Source organism: Podarcis gaigeae (genome assembly GCF_964106915.1).
Source record: "Podarcis gaigeae genome assembly, chromosome: 18".
Taxonomy (NCBI): domain Eukaryota; kingdom Metazoa; phylum Chordata; class Lepidosauria; order Squamata; family Lacertidae; genus Podarcis; species Podarcis gaigeae.
Genome location: NC_139696.1, coordinates 2,540,894 through 2,555,751, shown reverse-complemented (window position 1 = coordinate 2,555,751; position 14,858 = coordinate 2,540,894). Strand labels below are relative to the sequence as shown.

General features: G+C 49.7%; 2 protein-coding genes across 2 annotated transcripts in view; one reads left to right on the top strand and one right to left on the bottom strand.

Moving 5' to 3' along the window:
• TEKTIP1 (tektin bundle interacting protein 1) overlaps positions 1-14,858 on the top strand; it is a 209,428-nt gene that overhangs the window by 136,771 nt on the left and 57,799 nt on the right. The window lies entirely within an intron of this gene.
• GIPC3 (GIPC PDZ domain containing family member 3) lies at positions 1,981-11,847 on the bottom strand. The gene is made up of 6 exons (XM_083720667.1): positions 11,221-11,847; positions 8,713-8,898; positions 6,757-6,937; positions 5,231-5,343; positions 4,084-4,165; positions 1,981-2,711 (listed from the first exon to the last, which is right to left on the bottom strand). The coding sequence occupies exons 1-6, from the start codon at positions 11,527-11,529 to the stop codon at positions 2,560-2,562; spliced, it is 1,023 nt and encodes a 340-aa protein (XP_083576793.1). The 5' UTR covers positions 11,530-11,847; the 3' UTR covers positions 1,981-2,559.

The following is a 14,858-nucleotide window of genomic DNA, read 5'->3' as shown; positions in this document are numbered from 1 at the left end:
ATTTTCAAGGGACAGTCCTGGATTTATAAAAGCCACCCCAGTTTCCAATTTGGTCCCAGAACGTCCACCTTTTCATGGGAGAAACGTTGGAGGGGATGGAATAGGACGTCCCTATTTTCACGGGAGAAGCGTTGGAGGGGATGGAATAGGACGTCCCTATTTTCACGGGAGAAGCGTTGGAGGGGATGGAATAGGACGTCCCTATTTTCACGGGAGAAACGCAGGAGGGGATGGAATAGGACGTCTCTATTTTCCGCAAAGAAACGTTGGAGGGGATGGAATAGGACGTCCCTATTTTCAGGGGAGAAACGTTGGAGGGGATGGAATAGGACGTCCCTATTTTCAGGGGAGAAACGTTGGAGGGGATGGAATAGGACGTCTCTATTTTCCGCAAAGAAACGTTGGAGGGGATGGAATAGGACGTCCCTATTTTCCGCAAAGAAACGTTGGAGGGGATGGAATAGGACGTCCCTGTTTTCAGGGGAGAAGCGTTGGATGGGATGGAATAGGACGTCCCTATTTTCCGCAAAGAAACGTTGGAGGGGATGGAATAGGACGTCCCTATTTTCCGCAAAGAAACGTTGGAGGGGATGGAATAGGACGTCCCTATTTTCCGCAAAGAAACGTTGGAGGGGATGGAATAGGACGTCCCTATTTTCACGGGAGAAACGCAGGAGGGGATGGAATAGGACGTCCCTGTTTTCAGGGGAGAAACGCAGGAGGGGATGGAATAGGACGTCCCTATTTTCCGCAAAGAAACGTTGGAGGGGATGGAATAGGACGTCCCTATTTTCACGGGAGAAACGCAGGAGGGGATGGAATAGGACGTCCCTGTTTTCAGGGGAGAAGCGTTGGAGGGGATGGAATAGGACGTCCCTATTTTCTGCAAAGAAACGTTGGAGGGGATGGAATAGGACGTCCCTATTTTCCGCAAAGAAACGTTGGAGGGGATGGAATAGGACGTCCCTATTTTCACGGGAGAAACGCTGGAGGGGATGGAATAGGACGTCCCTATTTTCAGGGGAGAAGCGTTGGAGGGGATGGAATAGGACGTCCCTATTTTCCGCAAAGAAACGTTGGAGGGGATGGAATAGGACGTCCCTATTTTCAGGGGAGAAACGCTGGAGGGGATGGAATAGGACGTCCCTGTTTTCAGGGGAGAAACGTTGGAGGGGATGGAATAGGACGTCCCTATTTTCTGCAAAGAAACGTTGGAGGGGATGGAATAGGACGTCCCTATTTTCCGCAAAGAAACGTTGGAGGGGATGGAATAGGACGTCCCTATTTTCACGGGAGAAACGCTGGAGGGGATGGAATAGGACGTCCCTATTTTCAGGGGAGAAGCGTTGGAGGGGATGGAATAGGACGTCCCTATTTTCCGCAAAGAAACGTTGGAGGGGATGGAATAGGACGTCCCTATTTTCAGGGGAGAAACGCTGGAGGGGATGGAATAGGACGTCCCTGTTTTCAGGGGAGAAGCGTTGGAGGGGATGGAATAGGACGTCCCTATTTTCCGCAAAGAAACGTTGGAGGGGATGGAATAGGACGTCCCTATTTTCCGCAAAGAAACGTTGGAGGGGATGGAATAGGACGTCCCTATTTTCCGCAAAGAAACGTTGGAGGGGATGGAATAGGACGTCCCTATTTTCCGCAAAGAAACGTTGGAGGGGATGGAATAGGACGTCCCTATTTTCAGGGGAGAAGCGTTGGAGGGGATGGAATAGGACGTCCCTATTTTCCGCAAAGAAACGTTGGAGGGGATGGAATAGGACGTCCCTATTTTCACGGGAGAAACGCTGGAGGGGATGGAATAGGACGTCCCTATTTTCAGGGGAGAAACCTTGGAGGGGATGGAATAGGACGTCCCTATTTTTGTTGGATAAACATTGGAAGGTATGGAATTATGCAACCCTGAGCCAAGGAGATAAGTACCATAACTTGACAACCTTTAGAAGACATCTGAAAGCAGCCCTGTACAGGGAAATTTTAAAAGTTTAACGTTTTATTATGTTTTTATATATGCTGGAAGTTGCCCAGTGTAGCTGGGGCAACTCAGCCTGGGTATAGATAATAAAACTATTACTATTACAGTGGTACCTTGGGTTACATACGCTTCAGGTTACAGACTCCGCTAACCCAGAAATAGTAGCTCGGGTTAAGAACTTTGCTTCAGGATGAGAACAGAAATCATGCGGCGGCAGCGGGAGGCCCCATTAGCTAAAGTGGTGCTTCAGGTTAAGAACAGTTTCAGGTTAAGTACAGACCTTCGGAACGAATTAAGTACTTAACCCGAGGTACCACTGTATTATTATGGAATAGGACGTCCCTATTTTCATCAGAGGGTCTGAGATGGGCACTTCTTTAAAAAATCGAACAACGAGAGATTAATTCTGCTTTTCTTTCCTTTCTTAAAAAAATAAAGAGAAAAACGAGTGTGGGTGTCAGTGTTTGTGTGTCTGGATGGAAACCAAAGACCTTGAAAAGAAACCGGCCGGGATAAGGGGCGCAGGAAGCCTAGCGGAAGAGAGATAAGGATGGAGAGACAGAAGATCTTCGCCTCTACTTTGGGCTGCCCTTGGCCTCGCAGATGGTTCTCCAGACCTCAGCGACAAACTCCTCAGGGAAGGCAAATTCGCCCAGAAGGAGATCCAGGCCGCGGGCGAAATCTTCGGAGCCCTGCCGCCCCTTGGCCATTTCCACCATGCTCGAGGCTGCAAGACATGAAAGGGGGGCACCAGAGAGGTTTCCCATTGCCAAATTTACCATTCAGGGGCGTTAAAAGTCCTGCGTTGCAGCGGGTCAGGCTAGATGACCCTGGAGTGTCCCCCTTCCGACTCTACGATTCTGACCTACCATTAGGTCAGAGGTCCCTTTACCTTTACCTTGAGCTACAGGGGAGGCAATTTCAAACGTCTTACACCAATGTTCAGGGTTCCTCTCCTCCCTCCATGCGTGGGAGGGGTCCCTTTACCTTTACCTTTACTTTTACCAATGTTCTGGCTTCCTCCTCCCTCCTTTGTGTGCTGAGCGGGGGACCCTGTTGCAACAGATCAATAAAGATCAGGCTTACTAGCCGCTTTGCTTCTCAATATTCTCTGCTTGGCCTCTGCTATTTTCTCCTACCAATAGAGAACGTACTTGAGGACTCTATACGGGCTCTTGAATATCCCATAAGGGAAAGGGAGCAGTTTTTTTCTTATAACAAGACCATGCTAAGATGTCCTCTATTTCCTAAATAACTCGACGGAAAGATCTCCCTGGTCCAGCCTCACGTTTCTCACATTGCATAACCAGATATTACATCGGGAGATTGCAGAAACAACAAGCGAAAGAGTTTTGGAGCCTGAGCTCGCTCGGTTTCCTCTCCCCTCCTCATTCCTCTTTCCTTTTGTGTTGTCTGATGGCCTCTGTTATTTTCTCCTACCGATAGGGAAGCCACTTAAGGACTCTAGACGGGCTCTGGAATAACCTGTAAGGGAAAAGGAGCAGTTTTCCCCCTTATAACACCATTCTAGGGTATTAGGATTTCTGCGTTGCGGCTGGTCAGTAGCTGAGGGCCTCACCCAACCTAAATCTGCCCCTGCTGTGGCCACACTCAGCGAGCTTTGAAGCTGCATGGCAGAATCTTAGCCATGTTCAAATATATAAACGGATGTCACATAGAGGAGGGAGTTGTTTTCTGCTGCTCCAGAGAAGCAGACACGGAGCAATGGTTCCAAACTACAAGAAAGAAGATTCCACCTAAACATTAGGAAGAACTTCCTGACAGTAAGAGCTGTTTGACAGTGGAATTTGCTGCCAAGGAGTGTGGTGGAGTCTCCTTCTTTGGAGGTCTTTAAGCTGAGGCTTGACAACCATATGTCAGGAGTGCTCTGATGGTGTTTCCTGCTTGGCAGGGGGTTGGACTCGATGGCCCTTGGGGTCTCTTCCAACTCTAGGATTCTATGATTCTATAATCTGAACCCAGCTCTCTCCCGGGTCCGTTGCCCCACCCAGTCCAGGATCGTGGCCCCCACCCCACCCCCAGGCTGACCGACTCTCTGGGGGTCACAGAGGGCGTGAGACCTGCCCCTCTCCACTCACCCAGTTCCACGTCTCGGATTCCCATATAACTCTCCAGGAGGTCATCGACTTTCCCGGCAGCTTCCTCCTCGCGCTCGCTGGGCTGCAAGCGGGAGAAAGGGGAGAGGTCAGCTTCGTGGCCCCCCAGGCTGTGGTTTGGGATGGGTGGGCAAAGTCCCAGAAGATGTCGGGTATCAAACAAGGGTTGGGAATGCGAGGGCTGCAAGGGGGGCGTTGTGTCATATGGGGTGGACCTGTTGCAGACCCTACAAGTGTCCCTGTTTTCCAGGGATTTTCAGAAGCCATCCTGGTTTCTCTTTTGATCCCGGAATATCCTGCTTTTCCTATTTTCACAGGAGAAACGTTGGAGGGGATGGAAAAGGACGTCCCTATTTTCAGAGGAGAAATGTTGGAGGGGATGGAATAGGACGTCCCTATTTTCAGGGGAGAAACATTGGAGGGAATGGAATAGCACGTCCCTATTTTCACAGGAGAAACGTTGGAGGGGATGGAACAGGACGTCCCTATTTTCACAGGAGAAACGTTGGAGGGGATGGAATAGGACGTCCCTATTTTCACAGGAGAAACGTTGGAGGGGATGGAATAGGACGTCCCTATTTTCAGGGGAGAAACGTTGGAGGGGATGGAATAGGACGTCTCTATTTTCACAGGAGAAACGTTGGAGGGGATGGAATAGGACGTCCCTGTTTTCACGGGAGAAACGTTGGAGGGGATGGAAAAGGACGTCCCTATTTTCACAGGAGAAACGTTGGAGGGGATGGAATAGGACGTCCCTGTTTTCACGGGAGAAACGTTGGAGGGGATGGAATAGGACGTCTCTATTTTCACAGGAGAAATGTTGGAGGCGATGGAAAAGGGCGTCCCTCTTTTCACTGAAAAAACATTGGAGGGGATTGAATAGAACATCCCTATTTCCAGGGGAGAAACGTCTGGAGGGCCAAGTTTGGGGATTCTTGGACTAGATGACTCTTGGGGCCCATTCCTGATTTACAATTCTGCTATTTTACAGGAGAAAAAGCGTAGGCAACGAGCTGGGACAGAAGGAGAGGCGTGCCGAAGCTCTCTTGCACCCTTAGCAAGGAGCTGTTTCGACACCTCCGAAGCTCGGACGAACCACGGACCAAAACCGGGACCCGGACCGACTCACTGCCTCCTCCAACGTGGCGCTGCCCTTGGCTCGTAGCCGCAGTGTCTCCTTCCCGCTGGCCACCTTCCCCTCGCTGGGCACTTTGTTGCTTCGAGTTCTCTGGCTGATCATATCTAGGAAGTGGGAAAAGGATGGCATCGCTTCGATAAGTTAGATTGCTTTGACAAACTCAATTCCTTTTCTGGCCAGCTGCTGTCTAACTTGCACGCTGCGCGACACACTCGCATCCAGGGCGCGCAAATCGCTGTGGAATATTGCGTGGCCCCCGGCTCGCTCTTTGAAACTTTTGGGGGGTTCTCAGCCCACCTGGCAGCAGATTTCCGGGGTTCCGGACTAGGGGACCTTCCAAGCCCAACCTGGAGATGCTAATAATAATAATAATAATAATAATAATATATTATTTATACCCTGCCTATCTGGCTGGGTTTCCCCAGCCACTCTGGGCGGCTACCAACAAAATACATTAAAACAGCAGTCAGTAAAAACTTCCCTAAACAGGGCTGCCTTCAGATGTCTTCTAAATGTCAGATAGTTGCTTATTTCTATGACATCTGCTGGGAGGGTGTTCCACAGGGCGGGTGCCACCACCGAGAAGGCCCTCTGCCTGGTTCCCTGTAACCTCACTTCTTGCAGGGAGGGAACCGGCAGAAGACCCTCGGAGATGGACCCCGATGTCCGGGCTGGAGACAGACCAGAAACAGACTGGGAGACAACGTAGGTCTTTCAGGACCGGTGTTATGTGGTCTCAGCGGCCGCTCCCAGTCCCCAGTCTAGCTGCCGCATTCTGGATTAGTTGTAGTTTCTGGGTCACCTTCAAAGGTAGCCCCACGCAGAGTGCCTGGCAGTAGTCCAAGCGGGAGATAACCAGAGCATGCACCACTCTGGCCAGACAGTCTGCGGGCAGGAAGGGTCTCATCCTGCGTCCCAGATGGAGCTGCCCTGGACACAGAACTGACCTGCACCTCCATGGACAGCTGTGAGTCCAGAATGACTCCCAGGCTGCGCACCTGGTCCTTCGGGGGCACAATGACCCCATTCAGGATGATCCATTCCCAAGTACAATGGAGGCTGAGGTCTAGGTAAAGGTAAAGGGACCCCTGACCATTAGGTCCAGTTGTGGCCGACTCTGGGGTTGCGGCGCTCATCTCGCTTTACTGGCCGAGGGAGCCGACGTACAGCTTCCAGGTCATGTGGCCAGCAGGACTAAGCCGCTTCTGGCGAACCAGAGCAGCGCACGGAAATGCCGTTTACCTTCCCGCCGGAGTGGTACCTATTTATCTACTTGCACTTTGAGGTGCTTTCGAACTGCTAGGTTGGCAGGAGCAGGGACTGAGCAACGGGAGCTCACCCCGTCGTCGCGGGGATTCGAACCGCCCACCTTCTGATTGGCAAGTCCTAGGCTCTGTGGTTTAACCCACAGCGCCACCCGCGTCCCTTTCTACCCCTGTGCAAAATCCACACACACTCCGGCCACTGCCTCTCCCCAGCCCCCTCGAGGGGGGTCTTCCTCTCCCCCCCCAACTCACCAAAGGCCCTTTTCGGCTCCACGAGGCGCAGGGTGAAGGGCTGGGCTTTCGGCATTTCACGCAACATCTTGGCAACTTCGTAGTGGCGGCACCCAACGATGGTTTGGTCGTTGATGGCCTCGATGCTGTCTCCGACGCACACGACCGGGATGCGGTTGATAATGCTGCCTTCTTTGATGCGCTATAGGTTAAGGGAGAAAAGCAATGACAAACCTAGGCAGCATCTTAAAAAGCAGAGACATCACCTTGCCAACAAAGGTCCATATAGTTCACGCTCTGGTTTTCCCAGTAGTGATGTATGGAAGTGAGAGCTGGACCATCAAGAAGGCTGATGGCCGAAGAATGGATGCTTTTGAATTCTGGTGCTGGAGGAGACTCTTGAGAGTCCCCTGGACTGCAAGAAGATCCAACCTCTGTCCATTCTGAAGGAAATCAGCCCTGAGTGCTCACTGGAAGGACAGATCCTGAAGCTGAGGCTCCAAGACTTTGGCCACCTCAGGAGAAGAGAAGACTCCCTGGAAAAGACCCTGATGTTGGGAAAGATGGAGGGCGCAAGGAGAAGGGGGACGACAGAGGACGAGATGGTGGGACAGTGTTCTCGAAGCTGCTAATATGAGTTTGACCAAACTGTGGGAGGCAGTGGAAGACAGGGGGGCCTGGCGTGCTCTGGTCCAGGGGGGTCACAAAGAGGCAGACATGACTAAACGACTAAACAACAAGAAGGTTAAGGGAGTGCATGCACGATCAGCTAAATTTGTGGCATGCCGTCCCATTTAAGAGACACGGCCTGTCGGACTTCAGAAACAACAAATTACCTGAAAATGATGTGTACAGTGGTCCCTTGGTTCTCAAATGCCTTGGTACTCAAATAACTTGGAACCCAAACACTGCAAACCCGGAAGGAAGTGTTCCGGTTTGCGAACTTTTTTCGGAAGCCGAACGTGCTCCGTTTTGAGTGTTACGCTTCCAATCTGAGTGTTACGCTGTCTGTTTTTGCTATTTATTTTGCATTTTGTTTTTGTGGCTCTTTTTGGTCTGTTTTTGTGACTCTGTGGGACCCAGTTCAGCTACTGATGGATGGATTGTGTGACTGCAATACATTGTTTATCGCTTTCATTTTATGGATCGACCGTCTCGCTAGATAGTAAAATCCACGTTCGATGGCTGTTTTAGGGTTGTTTTTAAAAGTCTGGAACGGATTAATTCGTTTTTCATTCCTTTCTACGTGCCTCGGTTTTGGAATGCTTTGGTTTTGGAACGGACTTCCGGACCTATTTAAGTTTGAAAATGAAGGTACCACTGTGAAATGCATAAACGAGTGAAATAAATAAACTTGATAAGTATAAATAAATACATAAAGTATAAATAAATAAAATGGATTTAATAATAATACAGTGGTACCTTGGGTTACATACGCTTCAGGTTACAGACTCCACTAACCCAGAAATAGTGCTTTAGGTTAAGAACCTAGGGATTTTTGAATGTTTTATGTAGTTTTGTAGTAGTTTTATGTAGTTTTTATGTAGTGTTATGTAGTTTTGTGGTAGTTTTATGTAGTTTTTATGTAGTTTTATGTAGTTTTTCAATTTCATTGTTCTGCATGGGACAATGACAATAAAGATATCGTATCGTATCGTATCGTATCGTATCAAACTTTGCTTCAGGATGAGAACAGAAATTATGCTCCGGCGGCGCGGCGGCAGCAGGAGGCCCCATTAGCTAAAGTGGTGCTTCAGGTTAAGAACAGTTTCAGGTTAAGTACGGACCTCCAGAACGAATTAAGTACTTAACCCAAGGTACCACTGTACATAAAGTATAAATAAATAAAATAGATTTAATAATAATAATAATAATAATAATAATAATAATAATAATAATAATAATTTGCAAGGAGGAAAAGTTGCATTTTCAGCTACTCAGATCTCCCGACATGACCTTCTCTGGCCTCATCCTGACCTTGATGAAGGCACACCCGGCCCCGTTATCTGTGATGGTGAGACCCAGAGCATCCTCCGTCTTCGTCACCTCCACCTCTTTCGTCTCGCCACGGATGTGGGCGAAGATGAAGTCCTCCAGCCCGATCTGGCCTCCGAGAAGCTTTTGCATGTCCACCTTGTGAGTGTTCAGGGTGCAGAAAAGGATCTGGGGGAGAGAACGGATCCACGCTTAAGGTTTTCTCCCCGGTGGGATTGGCCAGCAAGGGGTTGGGGTGGGGATGTTGAAAAAGAGGTGAGGGAGACAAAGGGATTTGTGGAGGGAGAGCGAGAGAGAGAGAGAAGCAAAAAGGATTCAGGATAAAGGTAAAGGGAGCCCTGACCATTAGGTCCAGTCGTGACCGACTTTGGGGTTGTGGCGATCATCTCGCTTTACTGGCCGAGGGAGCCAGCGTACAGCTTCCAGGTCATGTGGCCAGCAGGACTAAGCCGCTTCTGGCGAACCAGAGCAGTGCATGGAAACGCCGTTTACCTTCCTGCTGGAGTGGTTCCTATTTATCTACTTGCACTTTGACGAGCTTTCGAACTGCTAGGTTGGCAGGAGCAGGGACCAAGCAACGGGAGCTCACCCTGTCATTGCGGGGATTCGAACCGCCGACCTTCTGATTGGCAAGTCCTAGGCTCTGTGGTTTAACCTACACACAGTGCCGGATTTACGTATAAGCTAAACAAGCTATGTAGGGACACGGGTGGCGCTGTGGTCTAAACCATGGAGCCTCTTGTGCTTGCCGATCAGAAGGTTGGCCGTTCGAATCCCCGCGACCGGGTGAGCTCCCGTTGCTCGGTCCCTGCTCCTGCCAACCTAGCAGTTCGAAAGCACGTCAAAGTGCAAGTAGATAAATAGGTACCGCTCCGGCGGGAAGGTAAACGGTGTTTCCGTGCGCTGCTCTGGTTCGCCAGAAGCGCCTTAGTCCTGCTGGCCACATGACCTGGAAGCTGTACGCCGGCTCCCTCGGCAACCCCAGAGTTGGCCACGACTGGACCTAATGGTCAGGGGTCCCTTTACCTTTACCTATATATAGGGTGCCTACATTCTGCATGGAAGGTTGCACGGCAACATGGGCAAATGGCTTTTGATACGTATTAGGTCCATCAATTACCATATAGCATATATGCAACACAAAAAACGGCGACAATTTGTTGTTGACAAAGGACAGCTGGACATAGAAGCACTGTGCCTTTTCTCCCTCTCTACTGACTCTAGAACTGTGGGTTCATCCGGCGAATGTCAGAAGATTCCAGGCCGGTAAAAGAAAGCAGCACATAGTTGATCTAGGGAATTCCATGCCACAGGGGACAAGGGACGGCCACCAAATTGGATGGCTTTAAAAAAGGATGGGATAAATGCATGGAGGGCGAAAGGCTTGCCGTGAAAATAGAGGCCGCATTCTTGAGGGGAGCCAGCAAGACTTCCGAATATCAGTTGCCAGAAGCTGCAGGAGGAAAGATGGCTCTTGTGTTCGAATCCTGATTCTGGGTTATCCGTGTGAGAACAGCAGACCCTCCAAATCTCCCTATTTTCCAAGGACAGTCCTGGATTTACGGAAGCTGTCCCAGTTTCTGATTTGATCCCAGAATGTCCCGCTTTTCCTTAGGACGTCCCTATTTTCAGGGGAGAAATGTTGGAGGGGATGGAATAGGACGTCCCTATTTTCACAGGGGAAACGTTGGAGGGAATGGAATAGGACGTCCCTCTTTTCAGGGGAGAAACGTTGGAGGGGATGGAATAGGACGTCCCTATTTTCAGGGGAGAAGCGTTGGAGGGGATGGAATAGGACGTCCCTCTTTTCAGGGGAGAAACGTTGGAGGGGATGGAATAGGACGTCCCTATTTTCAGGGGAGAAACGTTGGAGGGGATGGAATAGGACGTCCCTATTTTCACAGGGGAAACGTTGGAGGGAATGGAATAGGACGTCCCTCTTTTCAGGGGAGAAACGTTGGAGGGGATGGAATAGGACGTCCCTATTTTCAGGGGAGAAGCGTTGGAGGGGATGGAATAGGACGTCCCTCTTTTCAGGGGAGAAACGTTGGAGGGGATGGAATAGGACGTCCCTATTTTCAGGGTAGAAACGTTGGAGGGAATGGAATAGGACGTCCCTATTTTCAGGGGAGAAACGTTGGAGGAGATGGAATAGGACGTCCCTATTTTCAGGGGAGAAACGTTGGAGGGGATGGAATAGGACGTCCCTATTTTCAGGGGAGAAACGTTGGAGAGGATGGAATAGAACGTCCCTGTTTTCAGGGGAGAAACGTTGGAGGGGATGGAATAGGACGTCCCTATTTTCAGGGGAGAAACGTTGGAGGGGATGGAATAGGACGTCCCTATTTTCAGGGGAGTAACATTGGAGGGGATGGAATAAGACGTCCCTGTTTTCAGGGGAGAAATGTTGGAGCGATGGAACAGGGTGTTCGGTTGGGCGAGCGAGTCTCTTCTTACGAACTGAATTTCTCCCCCCCAGAAAGGCCTCACCTCTGTGGGGGAGATGTCGAAGACCTCTGCGATTTTGGCGTACAACTCCTTGACATTGGTGAACCCTTCGATCTTCCCGGTGGGGCTTCCGTGGGCCAGCTGGGTGTGGAAGATGAGCCGGGGTCTCACGCGGGGCTGGCGGGGCGCCGGGGTGCCCCCGCTCTGCCCAGGGGTGCCCCGGCCCCCTTCGGAGGAAGAGGACGAGGCCTGGGAGCCCCCGGTTTCCCGGGACACACCGTTCTCCATCGGCGCCCCTCCTTGCCGTTCTGCGTATCCTTCCCGGCTTGGTCGCTTGGCCCTACGCAGCATTGGGGGCCCCCCCTCCGTCCCCCCTCACCCGGACAACGGGAGACGATCGCCCCGGTTGAATTATTGATGCCCCTGGCCTCCAGGTGGAATGGCAGAGACGTAAGGCGAGCCGGGCTTTGGCACAGAGCCCGGAAACCCAATCGCACCCACCTTGCAGCAGAGAATTCAGTTAGGCAAGCTGTGCCCCTAAGGGTGCCACGTCTGAACCGAAGGGGGTCACGGCTGTGGGGTGAAAGGGTGGCAGGGCTTTGGCACCCAAACCCTGCACCCATCAGCGTACGGTCCTTTGCAAATAATTCCCGGTTCTGTTTATCCCCCGGCCCCAGCTGCTGCTGCTGCTGCTGCTGCGAGTCTCTCTTGGGACGGCAGATGTTTTTTCCTGATATACCTTCAGAGGAACACATGAGACCGGGTTGCTCATTATTTTATTTCGGAAATAATGTCTCTGCCTCACCGCGCAGTGCGGGGTTTACATCTAAGCTAAACATGCTATGGCTTAGGGACCCCCGAAAAAATTAAAGCGGAAAAAACAACTGGATATATATTTCCAAAATATAAGATAAAATACAAATGAATTAAAACCTACATACAGCAACAGTGTTTTGTGTTTTGGTAGGCTCCTGTGGTGTAAGTTATGGGTAGGCAAACTAAGGCCTGGGGGCCAGATCCGGCCCAATCGCCTTCTCAATCCGGCCCGCGGACAGTAGGGGAATCGGCGTGTTTTTACATGAGTAGAATGTGCACTTTTATTTAGAATGCCTCTCTGGATTATTTGTGGGGCATAGGAATTTGTCCATTTCCCCCCTCAAAAATATAGTCCGGCCCCCAACAAGGTCTGAGGGACAGTGGACAGGCCACCTGCTGAAAAAGTTTGCTGACCCCTGGTAAGTCATGGGCGCGGCCTGCTAGCCTGCTCCCTAAAATATCCCTAGTTTCCTCCTTTCTATATATAGGCTGCCTACATTCTGCATGGACTGGTTGAACGGCAACATGTGCAAATGGCTTGAGATACTTAGTAGGTCCATAAATTGCCATATAGCATAGATTCAAGACAAAAAACAGCGACAATTTGTTGTTGACAAAGGACAGCTGGACATATAAAGCGCCCCATTGCCTTCAGTAGCTGAGGGCCTCATCAAACCTAAATCTGGCCCTGATTACACGCCTTACATGGTTCGCTCACTTTCCACAGAGATCTGTTCTTCCATGTCCCAGATATCTGTGCTTTCAAACAATTCTGAGATTTACAAGGAAGTTTTCCTAGGGGGAATAAAGAGGTGAAGGAACTCCCCGTGAACACCTCCTTTGATCGTCATCATCACCGTCGTCATCATTTTATTTGCAGGCACACTTCTTCAGATATTGGCATGCATGCACACGAAAGGTCATACCAATAACTAACTTGTTGTTGTTTAGTTGTTTAGTTGTGTCCGCCTCTTCGTGACCCCCTGGACCAGAGCACGCCAGGCCCTCCTGTCTTCCACTGCCTCCCGCAGTTTGGTCAGACTCATGTTTGTAGCTTCGAGAACACTGTCCCACCATCTCATACTCTGTCGTCTCCTTCTCCTTGCGCCCTCCATCTTTCCCAACATCAGGGTCTTTTCCAGGGAGTCTTCTCTTCTCCTGAGGTGGACAAAGTCTTGGAGCCTCAGCTTCAGGATCTGTCCTTCCAGTGAGCACTCAGGGCTGATTTCCTTCAGAATGGAGAGGTTTGATCTTCTTGCAGTCCATGGGACTCTCAAGAGTCTCCTCCAGCACCAGAATTCAAAAGCATCCATTCTTTGGCGATCAGCCTTCTTGATGGTCCAGCTCTCACTTCCATACATCACCACTGGGGAAACCAGAGCTTGAACTATACGGACCTTTGTTGTCAAGGTGATGTTTCTGCTTTTTAAGATGCTGTCTAGTTGGTTTCTAAGGTGCTACTGGAAGGATTTTTAAAATTTTCTTTCGACTACGGCAGACCAACACGGCTACCTATCTGTATAATTTAATTGCAAGTCGCCTTTTCATAGTTGAAGCTACACTCAAGGCGGCTTCCAACATGACAAGATTTACATAATTACAAACATAACAAAAGTTGTAAACAATAAATAAAACTAATCAAAAAGTACACAACCGAACGGAAACAGTTTCCATGTAAATCATAAGATCTAAAACTAAATATGCAACAATAATATCAGTACAGTGGTACCTCAGGTTAAGTACTTAATTCATTCCAGAGGTCTGTTCTTAACCTGAAACTGTTCTTAACCTGAACCACTTTAGCTAATGGGGCCTCCTGCTGCCTCTGCACAATTTCTGTTCTCATCCTGAAGCAAAGTTCTTAACCCGAGGTACTATTTCTGGGTTAGTGGAGTCTGTAACCTGAAGCGTATGTAACCTGAAGCGTATGTAACCCGAGGTACCACTGTAATAGCAACGGCTCTCTCAGCGCCCCGTAAACAATACTCCAGCCCAAGAATCTGTTCAACAGCTTTGGCACTCCACTCTCCCAGGCCAGATGCGGAAAGGGCCTGCCAGGCAGGGTGAAGCTCTTCCAGGGCTCACAGCCAAGATAAAGGTAAAGGGACCCCTGACCATTAGGTCCAGTTGTGGATGACTCTGGGGTTGCGGCGCTCATCTCGCTTTACTGGCCGAGGGAGCCGGCGTACAGCTTCCAGGTCATGTGGCCAGCAGGACTAAGCCGATTCTGGCGAACCAGAGCAGTGCACGGAAACGCTGTTTACCTTTCTGCCAGAGCGGTACCTATTTATCTACTTGCACTGGTGTGCTTTCGAAGTGCTAGGTTGGCAGGAGCAGGGACCGAGCAACGGGAGCTCACCCCGTCATCGCGGGGATTCGAACCGCCGACCTTCTGATCGGCAAGCCCCAGGCTCTGTGGTTTAACCCACAGCGCCACCCGCATCCCCACAGCCAAGATAGTCTCATTTAAAACAACACAGATAAAAATTTCAAAAAAATTGTTCACACAGATAAAAATTAAAAACAGCTGTTCTTTTATAATGGCAATGGTGACCAACTGAGAGGTGCCGAAACTGAGTTCCAGCGAGTTCTGGCCGGGTGAAAAAAGCGGTACTATGGACTAGAAACTTGGCTTTTATGGAAGTGAAAGGGAATAAAAACTGAAGGGAAGCACTTTCTGTGTCCCTGAGGAAAGCAGATGGATAAAAGAGTGAATTAAATTAATTTGGGATATGCAGAATAAATAAAAATAAATAAATTTAAGAAACTGCAGAAATAGGGGTTAAAATGATTGTAAAATTGAAATGTACGAAACTGAAAATCACAAATAAAGGAATGAATAAATGAGCAGATTAAGTTAATTT